The sequence below is a fragment of the Phyllobates terribilis genome, unplaced genomic scaffold, assembly GCF_046119375.1.
Source record: "Phyllobates terribilis strain yellow unplaced genomic scaffold, ASM4611937v1 Scaffold_14__1_contigs__length_39327217, whole genome shotgun sequence".
In the NCBI taxonomy this organism is placed as follows: domain Eukaryota; kingdom Metazoa; phylum Chordata; class Amphibia; order Anura; family Dendrobatidae; genus Phyllobates; species Phyllobates terribilis.
In genome coordinates, this window is record NW_027362774.1 from 29,166,632 (window position 1) to 29,185,138 (window position 18,507).

The 18,507-nt window shown below is 52.4% G+C and overlaps 2 protein-coding genes across 3 annotated transcripts; both read left to right on the forward strand.

Annotated features, from left to right (window-relative positions):
* Window positions 1-477: 477 nt before the first annotated feature.
* On the forward strand, window positions 478-5,056 carry LOC141175959 (inactive serine protease 54-like). Of its 2 annotated transcripts, none has more exons than XM_073659945.1 (5): window positions 478-569; window positions 683-821; window positions 3,564-3,826; window positions 4,441-4,631; window positions 4,704-5,056. In XM_073659945.1, the coding sequence occupies exons 1-5, from the start codon at window positions 530-532 to the stop codon at window positions 5,043-5,045; spliced, it is 975 nt and encodes a 324-aa protein (XP_073516046.1). In that variant the 5' UTR covers window positions 478-529; the 3' UTR covers window positions 5,046-5,056. The 2 variants fall into 2 exon arrangements, with proteins under 2 accessions (XP_073516046.1, XP_073516047.1); XM_073659946.1 differs by having other exon boundaries at window positions 520-569; window positions 737-821.
* Window positions 5,057-13,616: 8,560 nt separating this feature from the next.
* LOC141175960 (inactive serine protease 54-like) lies at window positions 13,617-18,003 on the forward strand. The gene is made up of 5 exons (XM_073659947.1): window positions 13,617-13,708; window positions 13,822-13,960; window positions 16,511-16,773; window positions 17,388-17,578; window positions 17,651-18,003. The coding sequence occupies exons 1-5, from the start codon at window positions 13,669-13,671 to the stop codon at window positions 17,990-17,992; spliced, it is 975 nt and encodes a 324-aa protein (XP_073516048.1). The 5' UTR covers window positions 13,617-13,668; the 3' UTR covers window positions 17,993-18,003.
* Window positions 18,004-18,507: the final 504 nt, after the last annotated feature.

Sequence of the window (18,507 nt, forward strand, 5' to 3'; positions counted from 1 at the left end):
AGGTGGTGGGTGGTCACCAGGTACTGATGATGGAGGTGGTGGGTGGTCACCAGATACCGATGATGGAGGTGGTGGGTGGTCACCAGATACTGATGATGGAGGTGGTGGGTGGTCACCAGGTACTGATGATGGAGGTGGTGGGTGGTCACCAGGTACTGATGATGGAGGTGGTGGGTGGTCACCAGATACTGATGATGGAGGTGGTGGGTGGTCACCAGGTACCGATGATGGAGGTGGTGGGTGGTCACCAGATACTGATGATGGAGGTGGTGGGTGGTCACCAGATTCTGATGTGATTTACATTTTGCACTTTGTTAATTGGAGAAAATAACCTATTAACTCTTCGATTTTTGAACGCTTCTTATTTTACAGCATTTTTACACAGCAGCCTAAACGTTTCCATAGCACTGTGTGTATACAGTATCTATACACATCGCCTGTAGATTTGTGTATGGATACAGACAGGCACCGTCAGCCTCCCTGCCGCTCACGTTTGTCTCCATTTCTGCCTCTCAGGGTGGCTCTGATAATGTCCTGCACGTTCTTTGTGACCAGCTGCTCGGCTGCCCGTGAGTACCCTCCTTGCCCTCATCAGACAGGGCGCTCCTGCTCTGGGCGTAGCACATACTCCAGGCAGATGCTGTGCATGATGGCTGACCTGTGGCTGCTCTGCTTATTCCAGGCTGCGGCACATCGGATCCAATGAGCTCACAAATATTCCCGTGGTTGGTGACAGTTCACAACCACGGATCCTATCTTGCAGGAGGAGCAATTATCAGTGAATTCTGGATAGTGACGGCACCATCTGCTGTGCGGCTGAGGTGAGACAGCCGCCAATCTCACCAGGGTTTGGTGTATGGAATCCCTCTATATACTCACATATACATACCTCACTGATAAGCAAATGCTGGAAACAACCTCTGGATTTTCCAGTCCGCAGTCTGAGCCTGGTGCAGAAATCCCAGCACCTCTGACCTCAGCTGCTATCAGGTTAATGGTCACCTGAGGAAGGAAATCAGGATCCGCTGCCGGCAGCTCCTGTGTAACCACCGAACAGTGACGTCCCCCATGTGCTCGATGGAAACAAGTCCGGAGACGCTTCTGGCAGCTCCTGTGTAATCACCGACCAGTGACGTCCCCGCTGTGCTCAATGGAGACAAGTCCGGAGACACTGCCGGCAGCTCCTGTGTAATCACTGACCAGTGATGTCCCCGCTGTGCTCAATGGAGACAAGTCTAGAGACACTGCCGGCAGCTCCTGTGTAATCACTGACCAGTGATGTCCCCGCTGTGCTCAATGGAGACAAGTCCGGAGACGCTGCCGGCAGCTCCTGTGTAATCACCGACTAGTGAGGTCTCCGCTGTGCTCCATGGAGACAAGTCCAGAGACGCTGCCGGCAGCTCTTGTGTAATCACCAAACAGTGACGTCCCCGCTGTGCTCCATGGAGACAAGTCCGGAGATGCTGCCGGCAGCTCCTGTGTAATCAAACAGTGACGTCCCAGATGTGCTCGATGGAGACAAGTCCAGAGACGCTGCCGGCAGCTCCTGTGTAATCACCTACCAGTGATGTCCCGGATGTGCTCGATGGAGACAAGTCTGGAGACCCTGCAGCTCAGGTGTAATCACCGACCAGTGATGTCCCCGATGTGCTCAATGGAGACAAATCCGGAGACGCTTCCGGCAGATCCTGTGTAGTCATGGTAAAGAATATTGGAGATATAATTTCATGTCAATCATTTGGTGATGGAGCATCTTAGCCGGACTTCTGGCTCATAGCCCGGTGTGGTGTGGACGCCTCCTGATGATTGTGTATACTGAGTGACGTCTGAGGCCCAAGGCTTGGTGAGCGACGTCTGAGGCCCGAGGCTTGGTGTGCGACGTCTGAGGCCCGAGGCTTGGTGTGCGACGTCTGAGGCCCGAGGCTTGGTGTGCGACATCTGAGGCCCGAGGCTTGGTGTGCGACATCTGAGGCCCAAGGCTTGGTGAGCGACATCTGAGGCCCGAGGCTTGGTGTGCGACATCTGAGGTCCGAGGCTTGGTGAGCGACGTCTGAGGCCCGAGGCCTGGCGTGCGACATCTCAGGCCCGAGGCTTGGTGAGCGACGTCTGAGGCCCGAGGCTTCGTGTGCGACGTCTGAGGCCCGAGGCTTGGTGTGAGACGTCTGAGGCCCGAGGCTTGGTGTGCGACGTCTGAGGCCCGAGGCTTGGTGTGCGACGTCTGAGGCCCGAGGCTTGGTGTGCGACGTCTGAGGCCCGAGGCTTGGTGTGCGACGTCTGAGGCCCGAGGCTTGGTGTGCGACGTCTGAGGCCCGAGGCTTGGTGTGCGACGTCTGAGGCCCGAGGCTTGGTGTGCGACGTCTGAGGCCCGAGGCTTGGTGTGCGACGTCTGAGGCCCGAGGCTTGGTGAGCGACGTCTGAGGCCCGAGGCTTGGTGAGCGACGTCTGAGGCCCGAGGCTTGGTGTGCGACGTCTGAGGCTCGAGGCTTGGTGAGCGACGTCTGAGGCCCGAGGCTCGGTGAGCGACATCTGAGGCCCGAGGCTCGGTGAGCGACGTCTGAGGCCCGAGGCTTGGTGAGCGACGTCTGAGGCCCGAGGCTTGGTGAGCGACGTCTGAGGCCCGAGGCTTGGTGTGCGACGTCTGAGGCTCGAGGCTTGGTGAGCGACGTCTGAGGCTCGAGGCTTGGTGAACGACGTCTGAGGCCCGAGGCTTGGTGAGCGACGTCTGAGGCCCGAGGCTTGGTGAGCGACGTCTGAGGCCCGAGGCTTGGTGTGCGACGTCTGAGGCTCGAGGCTTGGTGAGCGACGTCTGAGGCCCGAGGCTCGGTGAGCGACGTCTGAGGCCCGAGGCTCGGTGAGCGACATCTGAGGCCCGAGGCTCGGTGTGCGACATCTGAGGCCCGAGGCTTGGTGAGCGACGTCTGAGGCCCGAGGCTCGGTGGGAGACATCCGAGGCTTGATGTGAGGCTTTCAATATCACTTGCAGCAATAACAGATCACTGGGCGCCATTCTTCTAATCTGATGAAACCACGTGGGCAGCGCTATGAAGAGGCTTCACGAGCGACCATCACACCAGTCCTGCTCCTGGGATTATGATGGGGGCATAATTTCCGCTAGCCAGACCCCTCTAATCTTCACTCCAGGACACTCACAGCTCGATGTGAAATAGTTATGCTGGCCATTTCTCTAGTGTCCCAGGAGTCATACCAAGACGACGACCCCAGGTCGCATGTTCCGTGTACTACTGTGAGCGCCTGCGTGGCCTAAACCTGCTCCTGTGGCTGCGTCTCCGGACTTGTCTCCCTCGAGCACATCGGGGACGTCATTGGTCGGTGATTACACAGGAGCTGCCGGCAGAGTCTCCGGACTTGTCCCCATCGAGCACATTGGGGACGTCATTGGTCGGTGATTACACAGGAGCTGCCGGCGGTGGACCCTTGCTGATTTTCTTCCTCAGACGACCATTAATGACCTCAGTGACAGCAGCCTAGATTTGAGGTGCTGGGATTTCTGCACGAGGCTCAGACTCCGGACTGGATTTATACATATATTCCTCTGTCCTCAGGGAAGATCTCTCTGTGCTGGTGGGAAGCACAGAGCTGGACTCAAGGTATCCACCCAGCAAAGTATCCTACGCCATCCACAAGGTGATCATACACGAGGAATTCAACAACATTCATCTCAGCAATGACCTGATGCTGCTCATGACCAGGGACAAGATCCGTTTTGGTCGTGGAGTTCAACCCATTTGTTTCCCAAATTTTGACCTTCGCATTTCTGCGCTCAATAACTGCTCAGTGTCAGGATGGACAGGTCCAGAGGATGCAGGTGAGAGAGTGACAGGGGGTCTGCACTGCCAGAACAGGGGGGTCCACACGCTTCATCCGGGAACATCTCATACCAATCTGCCCAGCAGGATATGACGGCAGCCAGCCATTATACAATGGAGTTAGGCTTATCCTCAGGGGTCCTGCTGGCTATTAGACGCTTGGGAACTCTGCGCTTCCATCTGACCGGACACATGGGATCTCTGCGCTCTTCTCCAGTAGGTTGCTTGGGATGTCTGTGCTTCCATCTGACGGGTCGCCTGGGATCTTTACGCTTCCATCTGAAAGGATATCTGGGATCTCTGCGCTTCTCTCCAGTAGGTTGCTCGGGATCTCTGAGCTTCCATCTGACGGGACGCATGGGATCTCTGTGCTCTTCTCCAGTAAGTTGCTTGGGATCTCTGTGCTTCCATCTGACGGGTCGCCTGGGATCTTTACGCTTCCATCTGAAAGGATATCTGGGATCTCTGCGCTTCTCTCCAGTAGGTTGCTCGGGATCTCTGAGCTTCCATCTGACAGGACGCATGGGATCTCTGTGCTCTTCTCCAGTAAGTTGCTTGGGATCTCTGTGTTTCCATTTGACAAGACGCCTGGGATCTCTGCTCTCCTCTCCAGCAGGACGCTCAGGATCACAGCTCTCACCTCTGAAAGGACGCTCAGGATCACCGCTCTCGCCTCTGACTGGGCACTCGGGCTCTACCTCTTGGTGCAGACTGTCAGTGGAGAACATGACTCCTTGCCCTCTACAAAGGACAGTGTCGACTGAATGCTGCATCCATCGAGGTCTCCATGGTTCTGGCTGTTTGGTAAGATATTTGTGACCAGGTGCAGACCATAGTGGATGGATGTGATGTTACCTGTGTGTGCTGCTTCTGCAGGGGACCGGTGGCAGCCCGGTGTCATGTCAGGTAAAGGATCAATGGCTGCTGGCTGGAGTCCTGTCCGGTGCAGGGATGAGGCCCTACCTTCCAGTCCTCTACACTCGCACCTCATACTACAGTCACTGGATTTCATCTCGTGCTGCGCAGGCCGGGAGGCCGTTCATTCCTACCATCAGTACGGTGGATCTACCGCAGCAGCATTTCCGAGCTGCAGTCAAGGAGGGAACAGAAGAGCTGCTGTACGATTATTACAGCGAAAAGGAGCCTCCCAAGACTTCTGGCTGCTCATCCCGGGCAGACGTCCTTCTCATTCTCTGCATCATTTTCATTACATTGTGAAATAAAATAGAGAAACATGATAAAAATCTGTGTAGAGACTTTGTACAACCACCACCTAGTGCTGCACAGGGGTGTCTGGAAGGCTCAGGGAACAGGAAGGGCTGGAGGAAGAGATGGAGACTAGAGTCAGTGAGGGCGGCGAGAAACACCACACAGGAGATCAGTAATGAGATGGGGACAACACGTGACATCCGCGTCACACAAACCAGTGACTGCCACCAAACCATGCCATGTACCAGAAATGTGCCGCACCCCGGTCACAAGGAGAGGCGGTTTCTGACTATTACGACATCGGGCAGGCAGAAGAGCAGGAGGGTGTGAAGGGTATGGAGTCCCTAAAGTGGCGGTGCGGCACTCAGTCCAAGCATTAATCCCTAGCACGGTACCGCCATAATGCACCACCCAATCAATACGTCACTATATACTGCTTGACTGATGTGGCAGACACCATATGTGACGACACAGCATTTAATCTTAATTATCCAGGTGTAAATTCAGTAGGCCAGGAGACATACGCTATTATCTTTATGTTGACTTTTGAATTTGTGTTTTTCTTTGGTTGGTCGAGAAACTATTATTTGGATAAGCCTGAATGTTGACACTTGAATTGATATTTACTGCAACTTATTGTCTGCTAACTCTGCAAGACAGGGACAGAGGGTCATTGAACAATGGATGTTTGCTATATACACTACCGTTCAAAAATTTGGGGTCACCCAGACAATTTTGTGTTTTCCATGAAATATTTGATAAATAAAAGTGAGTTGCAAAATGAATCGAAAATATAGTCCAGACATTGAGAAGGTTAGAAATAATGATTTTTATTAGAAAGAATAATTTTCTCCTTCACACTTTGCTCCTTTGCAGCAATTCCAGCATTGCAGACCTTTGGCTTCTAGCTGTTAATTTTCTGAGGTAATCTTGAGACATTTCCCCCCATGCTTCCTGAAGCCCCTCCACAAGTTGGATTGGCTTGATGGACACTTTTTGCACCATACGGTGAAGCTGCTCCCACAACAGCTCAATGGGGTTGAGATCTGGTGACTGCACTGGCCACTCCATTACAGATAGAATACCAGCTGCCGGCTTCTTCCCTAAATAGTTCATGCATAATTTGGAGGTGTGCTTTGGGTCATTGTCCTGTTGTAGGATGAAATTGGCTCCAATCAAGCGCTGTCCACAGGGTATGGCATGGCGTTGCAAAATGGAGTGATAGCCTTCCTTATTCAAAATCCCATTTACCTTGTACAAATTTCCCACTTTACCAGCACCAAAGCAACCCCAGACCATCACATAACCTCCACCATGCTTGACAGATGGCGTCAGGCACTCTTCCAGCATCTTTTCAGTTGTTCTGCGTCTCACAAATGTTCTTCAGTGTGATCCAAACACCTCAAACTTTGATTCGTCTGTCCATAAAACTATTTTCCAATCTTCCTCTGTCCAATGTCTGTGTTCTTTTGCCCATATTAATCTTTTCCTTTTATTAGCCAGTCTCAGATATGGCTTTTTCTTTGCCACTTTGCCCTGAAGGCCAGCATCGCGGAGTCGCCTCTTCACTGTAGACGTTGACACTGACGTTTTCCGTGTACTATTTAATGAAGCTGCCAGTTGAGGAGCTGTGAGGCGTCGATTTCTCACACTAGAGACTCTAATGTACTTGTCTTGTTGCTCAGTTGTGCAGCGCGGCTCCCACTTCTCTTTCTACTCTGGTTACAGCCTGTTTGTGCTCTCCTTCTACTCTGGTTACAGCCTGTTTGTGCTCTCCTTCTACTCTGGTTAGAGCCTGTTTCTGCTCTCCTCTGAAGGGAGTAGTACACACCGTTGGAGGAAATCTTCAGTTTCTTGGCACTGTCTCACATGGAATAGCCTTCATTTCTAAGAACAAGAATAGACTGTCGAGTTTCACAGGAAAGTTCTCTTTTTTTGGCCATTTTGAGAGTTTCATAGAACAAACAAATGTAATGCTCCAGATTCTCAACTAGCTCAAAGGAAGATCAATGTTATAGCTTCTCAAATCAGCCAAACCGTTTTCAGCTGGGCTAACATACTTGTGCAAGGGTTTTCTAAACATCCATTAGCCTTCTTACACAGTTAGCAAACACAATGTACCATTAAAACACTGGAGTGGTGGTTGTTGGAACCACACCTATGTAGATATTGCAAAAAAAAACAAGACGTTTGCAGCTAGAATACTCATTTACCACATTAACAATGTAAAGAGTGTATTTCTGATTCATTTAATGTTAGTTTAATTGAAAAAAATCTGCTTTTCTTTCAAAAATAATGAAATTTCTAAATGACCACAAACTTTTGAACGGTAGTCTATGTTAATTGACCATTGTGTGGGCCCTGTGGCTTGTTGACCCGCAAAACAGAGAAGGACGAACTATACAGATCGATTAAATGTTCAAACATTGAGAGTTAAACTCATCCCACCTCCCCCTTGACCTGTGGATGATGACATGAACCACAGATGTTGATATAAAAAGGACCCCTCTCCTTCTGAGGTCTTTACAAAAATCACAGCCAAGAGAGACTCTTCAGAACAGTAACTAGGACACATGGCTCCATCAAGAGGGACACAGATTTGACTCTACAGGATGTCAGCTAGGGGACCAAGGCCCAAGCTGGAACAACACAGATCTGTTCCATCGAATATCACTGAACCCATGGATACGTTTGAGGAAGCTAGGATTGTAACCCTCCAGTTGCCTGACCCCAGGGATACGTTTGGGGAAACCAGGTTGGGACCCTCTGGTCACCTTAAACCCATGGATATGTTTGGGGTAGCCAGGTTGGGACCATCCAGTCGCCTGGCCCCATGGAGACATTTGGAGAAGCCAGGTTGGGACCCTTCGGTCATCTGGACACATGCCCCAATGGACTGTCAGCTTCCTAAGCTTGTCATTACCTCCTCTCTGTGGGGGCCAGCCAAAATCTGGTTGCCACTGGTGGGGGTAGTCGGCCCTGGAAGCCCCGGAGTCGCAGCTGCTCTAATCCCGGCGTGTCAGCGGAAGGGTGAGACTCTGTAATTTTGTACCAGCTTGGGTATTTGCTGGGACTGTTCTGTGTCACTGTCTGTTTGGTGGCTCAATAAAGTATTTCCACACTGTTTTATCCTCATCCTGTGTTGTCTGAGTAGTATTCTGCCCACCGGAGACCCCAGTGTCTCCAGACCATGTTACAGGCGCTTTATGCCCGCAGACGACGGTATCACCAATAATCACAGGCACTTTGTGCTCGTAGGTGACAGTATCACCAATCACAGGCGCTTTGTGCCACAGACGATGGTATGACCAATAATCACAGGCGCTTCGTTCTCGAAGGCGATGGTATCACCAATAATCACAGGCGCTTTGTGCTCGCAGACGACGGTATCACCAATAATCACAGGCACTTCGTGCTCGCAGGAGACGGTATCACCAATCACAGGCACTTTGTGCCGCAGACGATGGTATGACCAATAATCACAGGCGCTTCTTTCTCGCAGACGTCGGTATCACCAGTAATCATAGGCACTTTGTGACGCAGATGACGGTATCACCAATAATCACAGGCGCTTTGTGCTCGCAGGTGACTGTATCACCAATAATCACAGGCGCTTTGTGCTCGCAGGTGACGGTATCACCAATAATCACAGGCGCTTCATTCTCGCAGATGACGGTATCACCAATAATCACAAGCGCTTTGTGCCCGCAGACGATGGTATCATCAATAATAATAGGCACTTCGTGCCGTAGATGACGGTATCACCAATAATCACAGGCGCTTTGTGCTGGCAGACGACGATTTCACCAATCACAGGCGCTTAATGCCGCAGACGATGGTATCACCAATAATCACAGGCGCTTCGTGCCCGCAGACGACAGCATCACCAATCACAGGCAATTCGTGCCGCAGACAGTATCACCAATAATCATAGGCGCTTTGTGCTCGCAGGCACCGTTATCACCAATAATCACAGGCGCTTTGTGCTGGCAGGCACCGTTATCACCAATAATCACAGGCGCTTTGTGCTCGCAGGCACCGTTATCACCAATAATCACAGGCGCTTTGTGCTCGCAGGCACCGTTATCACCAATAATCACAGGCGCTTTGTGCTCGCAGGCGACGGTATCACCAATAATCACAGGCGCTTTGTGCTCGCAGGCGACGGTATCACCAATAATCACAGGCGCTTTGTGCTCGCAGGTGACTGTATCACCAATAATCACAGGCGCTTTGTGCTCGCAGGTGACGGTATCACCAATAATCACAAGCGCTTTGTGTCCGCAGACGATGGTATCATAAATAATAATAGGTACTTCGTGCCGTAGATGACAGTATCACCAATAATCACAGGCGCTTAATGCCGCAGACGACGGTATCACCAATAATCACAGGCGCTTTGTGCTCGCAGGCACCGTTATCACCAATAATAATAGGCACTTCGTGCCCGCAGACGACAGTATCACCAATAATCACAGGCGCTTAATGCCGCAGACGATGGTATCACCAATAATCACAGGCGCTTTGTGCTCGCAGGCACCGTTATCACCAATAATAATAGGCACTTCGTGCCCGCAGACGACAGTATCACCAATAATCACAGGCGCTTAATGCCGCAGACGACGGTATCACCAATAATCACAGGCGCTTAATGCCGCAGACGACGGTATCACCAATAATCACAGGCGCTTTGTGCTCGCAGGCACCGTTATCACCAATAATCACAGGCGCTTAATGCCGCAGACGACGGTATCACCAATAATCACAGGCGCTTTGTGCTCGCAGGCACCGTTATCACCAATAATCACAGGCGCTTAATGCCGCAGACGACGGTATCACCAATAATCACAGGCGCTTTGTGCTCGCAGGCACCGTTATCACCAATAATCAAGCCAAAGCAAAAAAAAACTGGTGAAAAAGTTAAAACATAACCTTTAAAACAGATTAAAATACTAATCCAAATATAAAAACTCACATGGACCATCGGTACAAAAAATACCTGCCGCAGTCGACAGAGGGGGAGGTGTGGTAGGGGACGCAATAATAACAGGAGATCCCCACATTTTTTAGAAGGGGGCTATTCCCTGCTCAGTCATCTCACAATCTGAACAACCCACCACCACCACAATAAACCCCCAAGTTATTAATCTGTCCTCTAGGAACCTCACAGCTTCTGAGATGGCAGTATTAAGTAAAGGTCTGACTTTTGTACCAACCACCGACTACGATCCCTTTCACACGATCAAGGACATCAACCTGTTCGGTCGTAAATTTCAGTGCCGTAAGCATTATATTAGGAATGACAAACGTGCTGAATTTGGAGTGCGGGGTGACTTGCTAGCGGATATTAGGACTTTATTTCATCTCAGTGATCCTGACCCTAATCTTGAAGGGAAAGGTCCTTTTACTGACCTGAAGTCAAAAAGTACTAAAATGCCCCCTCCACAGAATGACCTCAGCCCGATTGATGTGTTCTTGAGTATGGTCACTAAGGATCTTAGAGACCTAGGGAGACGACCGACATGGGATAAAGACGGATTTTGGTAAGACCTTACCTGTAAAATCCTTTTCAGCGAAGGAAGGAAGGGAGACACAGTCATTACTAGTGGCAGGCGGAGCCCACATAGGATAGAACACCTCAGATTAAAAAAGAGTGTTGTCCGGCCCCTCCAGCTTGGGCTCCTCGTACTCCAGCTCTCCAGTCCGTACACAAGCTAAGGAAGAGCAAATATCACCAGCGGAGCAACACAACCCCTTCTGAAGAACTTCAGAGAAAAAACAAGAGACAGGTTATGCATATAACAGAAAAACCACACAGTCCCAGGTACTACTCACTGGACCTGACCACTGCGATGAGCTGGCAATGCTGGAACAGAGCCTTAGCGCGCCGACCCCCGCCCAGATGACCGCCATCAGAGAAGGGTCACGCCGCATCTGAAAACACAACAACACACTTCTGCCATGGGAGGGAGCTGTGTCTCCCTTCCTTCCTTCGCTGAAAAGGATTTTACAGGTAAGGTCTTACCAAAATCCGTCTTTCAGCAGCAGATGGAAGGAAGGGAGACACAGTCATTACTAGTGGGACGTCCCAAAGCAGTCCAAAAATTAAGGGTGGGAAAAAACCAACAGAGGCAGAATCCCAACAACCTAGAAAAATGCGCAACTAGCGCTAAATACAAGTTAACGATAACTTAAACTACAGCCGCCTGCAGGACCCTACGTCCTAAGGCTGCATCAGCGGAAGCACTGACGTCCACCTTATAAAACTTTGTAAAAGTGTGGACGGAGCGCCAGGTAGCCGCCCGGCAGAGATGAGCTGCCGAGGCCCCTTGATGAAAAGCCCATGACGAACCCACAGCTCTCGTGGAGTGAGCTCGAATCTTAATTGGACAAGATTCGCCCTTGAGTCGGTAAGCCTCTAAAATGGCCGACCGAATCCATCGAGCTATAGTGTCCTTGGAAGCTCGTTGACCACGCCGACGACCTGCTGGAATCACAAACAGAGAGTCCGATTTCCGAAAACCTTGAGTAATAGACAAATAGAACTTCAAAGCCCGCACTAAATCCAATGAGTGCAAGGCCCGTTCCTTCGCATTCCTCGGTTCCGGACAGAGCGAGGGCAACACAATATCCTGGTTAACATGAAATTGTGACACCACCTTAGGTAGAAAGTCGCCCCGTGTGCGAAGCACCACGCGATCCGGGAGAAACTCCAGAAACTCCAGAAAAGGAGGCGAGCAAGAAAGAGCCGCCAGTTCAGAAACCCTTCTCAAAGAGGTGACTGCCACTAAAAAGGCAACCTTCCAAGAAAGCAAAAAAAGGCTAACGGAGTCCATAGGCTCAAAAGGCCCATGTTGAAGAGCCTCCAAGACCAGATTGAGCCGCCAAGGGGACACAAGCGCCTTCCGCGGCGGAAACTGACGGGTTACCCCGCGAAAAAAGGAACGAACGTCCCTACGCGAGGCGATAGCCTTCCGAAACAGCAAGGACAAAGCAGAAACGTGACCCCTCAGAGTGCTAACTGCCAAACCCTTGTCCAGGCCATACTGCAAAAAGGCCAACAAATTGGGAATGGAAAAAATCCTCGGGTTCCTTGAAGAAACCGAACACCATGAAAAGAAGGCCTCCCAAGTCTTATGATAGATCCTAGTAGTGGCAGGACCCCTGGCAGCTCGCAGAGTGGCAATGACTTCGGCTGAAAAACCTTGACGAGTCAAGATTTCGGTCTCAAGAGCCACGCCGTCAAACGCAGAGACTTCAGGTCCGGATGACGAACGGGCCTTTGGGTTAACAGGTCCGTGCGAAGAGGGAGAGGAAGTGGAGGCGCAGCCAGAAGCGACACCAGCGTCGAGAACCACGTCCTCCTTGGCCAGTCCGGGGCTACTAACATAGCCGGGACTCTGATGATGGAGGTGGTGGGTGGTCACCAGATACTGATGATGGAGAAGATGAGCGGTCACCATATACTGATGATTGTGGTGGTGGGTGGTCACCAGATACTGATGATGGAGGTGGTGGGTGGTCACCAGATACTGATGATGGAGGTGGTGGGTGGTCACCTGATACTGATGATGGAGGTGGTGGGTGGCCACCAGATGCTGATGATGGTGGTGGTGGGTGGTCACCAGATACTGATGATGGTGGTGGTGCGTCTTCACCAGATAGTGATGATGGAGGTGGTGGGTGGTCACCAGATACTGATGATGGAGGTGGTGGGTGGTCACCAGATACTGATGATGGAGGTGGTGGGTGGTCACCAGATACTGATGATGGAGGTGGTGGGTGGTCACCTGATACTGATGATGGAGGTGGTGGGTGGTCACCTGATACTGATGATGGAGGTGGTGGGTGGTCACCAGATGCTGATGATGGAGGTGGTGGGTGGTCACCAGATACTGATGATGGAGGTGGTGGGTGGTCACCAGATACTGATGATGGAGGTGGTGGGTGGTCACCAGATACTGATGATGGAGGTGGTGGGTGGTCACCAGATGCTGATGATGGAGGTGGTGGGTGGTCACCAGATACTGATGATGGAGGTGGTGGGTGGTCACCAGATACCGATGATGGAGGTGGTGGGTGGTCACCAGGTACTGATGATGGAGGTGGTGGGTGGTCACCAAATACCGATGATGGAGGTGGTGGGTGGTCACCAGATACCGATGATGGAGGTGGTGGGTGGTCACCAGGTACTGATGATGGAGGTGGTGGGTGATCACCAGATACTGATGATGGAGGTGGTGGGTGGTCACCAGATACTGATGATGGAGGTGGTGGGTGGTCACCAGATGCTGATGATGGAGGTGGTGGGTGGTCACCAGGTACCGATGATGGAGGTGGTGGGTGGTCACCAGATACTGATGATGGAGGTGGTGGGTGGTCACCAGATTCTGATGTGATTTACATTTTGCACTTTGTTAATTGGAGAAAATAACCTATTAACTCTTCGATTTTTGAACGCTTCTTATTTTACAGCATTTTTACACAGCAGCCTAAACGTTTCCATAGCACTGTGTGTATACAGTATCTATACACATCGCCTGTAGATTTGTGTATGGATACAGACAGGCACCGTCAGCCTCCCTGCCGCTCACGTTTGTCTCCATTTCTGCCTCTCAGGGTGGCTCTGATAATGTCCTGCACGTTCTTTGTGACCAGCTGCTCGGCTGCCCGTGAGTACCCTCCTTGCCCTCATCAGACAGGGCGCTCCTGCTCTGGGCGTAGCACATACTCCAGGCAGATGCTGTGCATGATGGCTGACCTGTGGCTGCTCTGCTTATTCCAGGCTGCGGCACATCGGATCCAATGAGCTCACAAATATTCCCGTGGTTGGTGACAGTTCACAACCACGGATCCTATCTTGCAGGAGGAGCAATTATCAGTGAATTCTGGATAGTGACGGCACCATCTGCTGTGCGGCTGAGGTGAGACAGCCGCCAATCTCACCAGGGTTTGGTGTATGGAATCCCTCTATATACTCACATATACATACCTCACTGATAAGCAAATGCTGGAAACAACCTCTGGATTTTCCAGTCCGCAGTCTGAGCCTGGTGCAGAAATCCCAGCACCTCTGACCTCAGCTGCTATCAGGTTAATGGTCACCTGAGGAAGGAAATCAGGATCCGCTGCCGGCAGCTCCTGTGTAACCACCGAACAGTGACGTCCCCCATGTGCTCGATGGAAACAAGTCCGGAGACGCTTCTGGCAGCTCCTGTGTAATCACCGACCAGTGACGTCCCCGCTGTGCTCAATGGAGACAAGTCCGGAGATGCTGCCGGCAGCTCTTATGTAATCACCGACCAGTAATGTCCCCGCTGTGCTCAATGGAGACAAGTCCAGAGACACTGCAGCTCCTGTGTGATCACCGACCAATGACGTCCCAGATGTGCTCGATGGAGACAAGTCCGGAGACGCTGCCGGCAGCTCCTGTGTAATCACTGACCAGTGATGTCCCCGCTGTGCTCAATGGAGACAAGTCTAGAGACACTGCCGGCAGCTCCTGTGTAATCACTGACCAGTGATGTCCCCGCTGTGCTCAATGGAGACAAGTCCGGAGACGCTGCCGGCAGCTCCTGTGTAATCACCGACTAGTGAGGTCTCCGCTGTGCTCCATGGAGACAAGTCCAGAGACGCTGCCGGCAGCTCTTGTGTAATCACCAAACAGTGACGTCCCCGCTGTGCTCCATGGAGACAAGTCCGGAGACGCTGCCGGCAGCTCCTGTGTAATCAAACAGTGACGTCCCAGATGTGCTCGATGGAGACAAGTCCAGAGACGCTGCCGGCAGCTCCTGTGTAATCACCTACCAGTGATGTCCCGGATGTGCTCGATGGAGACAAGTCTGGAGACCCTGCAGCTCAGGTGTAATCACCGACCAGTGATGTCCCCGATGTGCTCAATGGAGACAAATCCGGAGACGCTTCCGGCAGATCCTGTGTAGTCATGGTAAAGAATATTGGAGATATAATTTCATGTCAATCATTTGGTGATGGAGCATCTTAGCCGGACTTCTGGCTCATAGCCCGGTGTGGTGTGGACGCCTCCTGATGATTGTGTATACTGAGTGACGTCTGAGGCCCAAGGCTTGGTGAGCGACGTCTGAGGCCCGAGGCTTGGTGTGCGACGTCTGAGGCCCGAGGCTTGGTGTGCGACGTCTGAGGCCCGAGGCTTGGTGTGCGACGTCTGAGGCCCGAGGCTTGGTGAGCGACGTCTGAGGCCCGAGGCTTGGTGAGCGACGTCTGAGGCCCGAGGCTTGGTGTGCGACGTCTGAGGCTCGAGGCTTGGTGAGCGACGTCTGAGGCCCGAGGCTTGGTGAGCGACGTCTGAGGCCCGAGGCTTGGTGTGCGACGTCTGAGGCTCGAGGCTTGGTGAGCGACGTCTGAGGCCCGAGACTTGGTGAGCGACGTCTGAGGCCCGAGGCTTGGTGTGCGACGTCTGAGGCTCGAGGCTTGGTGAGCGACGTCTGAGGCCCGAGGCTTGGTGAGCGACGTCTGAGGCCCGAGGCTTGGTGAGCGACGTCTGAGGCCCGAGGCTTGGTGTGCGACGTCTGAGGCCCGAGGCTTGGTGAGCGACGTCTGAGGCTCGAGGCTTGGTGAACGACGTCTGAGGCCCGAGGCTTGGTGAGCGACGTCTGAGGCCCGAGGCTTGGTGAGCGACGTCTGAGGCCCGAGGCTTGGTGTGCGACGTCTGAGGCTCGAGGCTTGGTGAGCGACGTCTGAGGCCCGAGGCTTGGTGAGCGACGTCTGAGGCCCGAGGCTCGGTGAGCGACATCTGAGGCCCGAGGCTCGGTGTGCGACATCTGAGGCCCGAGGCTTGGTGAGCGACGTCTGAGGCCCGAGGCTCGGTGGGAGACATCCGAGGCTTGATGTGAGGCTTTCAATATCACTTGCAGCAATAACAGATCACTGGGCGCCATTCTTCTAATCTGATGAAACCACGTGGGCAGCGCTATGAAGAGGCTTCACGAGCGACCATCACACCAGTCCTGCTCCTGGGATTATGATGGGGGCATAATTTCCGCTAGCCAGACCCCTCTAATCTTCACTCCAGGACACTCACAGCTCGATGTGAAATAGAGTTATGCTGGCCATTTCTCTAGTGTCCCAGGAGTCATACCAAGACGACGACCCCAGGTCGCATGTTTCGTGTACTACTGTGAGCGCCTGCGTGGCCTAAACCTGCTCCTGTGGCTGCGTCTCCGGACTTGTCTCCCTCGAGCACATCGGGGACGTCATTGGTCGGTGATTACACAGGAGCTGCCGGCAGCGTCTCCGGACTTGTCCCTATCGAGCACATTGGGGACGTCATTGGTCGGTGATTACACAGGAGCTGCCGGCGGTGGACCCTTGCTGATTTTCTTCCTCAGACGACCATTAATGACCTCAGTGACAGCAGCCTAGATTTGAGGTGCTGGGATTTCTGCACGAGGCTCAGACTCCGGACTGGATTTATACATATATTCCTCTGTCCTCAGGGAAGATCTCTCTGTGCTGGTGGGAAGCACAGAGCTGGACTCAAGGTATCCACCCAGCAAAGTATCCTACGCCATCCACAAGGTGATCATACACGAGGAATTCAACAACATTCATCTCAGCAATGACCTGATGCTGCTCATGACCAGGGACAAGATCCGTTTTGGTCGTGGAGTTCAACCCATTTGTTTCCCAAATTTTGACCTTCGCATTTCTGCGCTCAATAACTGCTCAGTGTCAGGATGGACAGGTCCAGAGGATGCAGGTGAGAGAGTGACAGGGGGTCTGCACTGCCAGAACAGGGGGGTCCACACGCTTCATCCGGGAACATCTCATACCAATCTGCCCAGCAGGATATGACGGCAGCCAGCCATTATACAATGGAGTTAGGCTTATCCTCAGGGGTCCTGCTGGCTATTAGACGTTTGGGAACTCTGCGCTTCCATCTGACCGGACACATGGGATCTCTGCGCTCTTCTCCAGTAGGTTGCTTGGGATGTCTGTGCTTCCATCTGACGGGTCGCCTGGGATCTTTACGCTTCCATCTGAAAGGATATCTGGGATCTCTGCGCTTCTCTCCAGTAGGTTGCTCGGGATCTCTGAGCTTCCATCTGACGGGACGCATGGGATCTCTGTGCTCTTCTCCAGTAAGTTGCTTGGGATCTCTGTGCTTCCATCTGACGGGTCGCCTGGGATCTTTACGCTTCCATCTGAAAGGATATCTGGGATCTCTGCGCTTCTCTCCAGTAGGTTGCTCGGGATCTCTGAGCTTCCATCTGACAGGACGCATGGGATCTCTGTGCTCTTCTCCAGTAAGTTGCTTGGGATCTCTGTGTTTCCATTTGACAAGACGCCTGGGATCTCTGCTCTCCTCTCCAGCAGGACGCTCAGGATCACAGCTCTCACCTCTGAAAGGACGCTCAGGATCACCGCTCTCGCCTCTGACTGGGCACTCGGGCTCTACCTCTTGGTGCAGACTGTCAGTGGAGAACATGACTCCTTGTCCTCTACAAAGGACAGTGTCGACTGAATGCTGCATCCATCGAGGTCTCCATGGTTCTGGCTGTTTGGTAAGATATTTGTGACCAGGTGCAGACCATAGTGGATGGATGTGATGTTACCTGTGTGTGCTGCTTCTGCAGGGGACCGGTGGCAGCCCGGTGTCATGTCAGGTAAAGGATCAATGGCTGCTGGCTGGAGTCCTGTCCGGTGCAGGGATGAGGCCCTACCTTCCAGTCCTCTACACTCGCACCTCATACTACAGTCACTGGATTTCATCTCGTGCTGCGCAGGCCGGGAGGCCGTTCATTCCTACCATCAGTACGGTGGATCTACCGCAGCAGCATTTCCGAGCTGCAGTCAAGGAGGGAACAGAAGAGCTGCTGTACGATTATTACAGCGAAAAGGAGCCTCCCAAGACTTCTGGCTGCTCATCCCGGGCAGACGTCCTTCTCATTCTCTGCATCATTTTCATTACATTGTGAAATAAAATAGAGAAACATGATAAAAATCTGTGTAGAGACTTTGTACAACCACCACCTAGTGCTGCACAGGGGTGTCTGGAAGGCTCAGGGAACAGGAAGGGCTGGAGGAAGAGATGGAGACTAGAGTCAGTGAGGGCGGCGAGAAACACCACACAGGAGATCAGTAATGAGATGGGGACAACACGTGACATCCGCGTCACACAAACCAGTGACTGCCACCAAACCATGCCATGTACCAGAAATGTGCCGCACCCCGGTCACAAGTAGAGGCGGTTTCTGACTCGTACGACATCGGGCAGGCAGAAGAGCAGGAGGGTGTGAAGGGTATGGAGTCCCTAAAGTGGCGGTGCGGCACTCAGTCCAAGCATTAATCCCTAGCACGGTACCGCCATAATGCACCACCCAATCAATACGTCACTATATACTGCTTGACTGATGTGGCAGACACCATATGTGACGACACAGCATTTAATCTTAATTATCCAGGTGTAAACTCAGTAGGCCAGGAGACATAC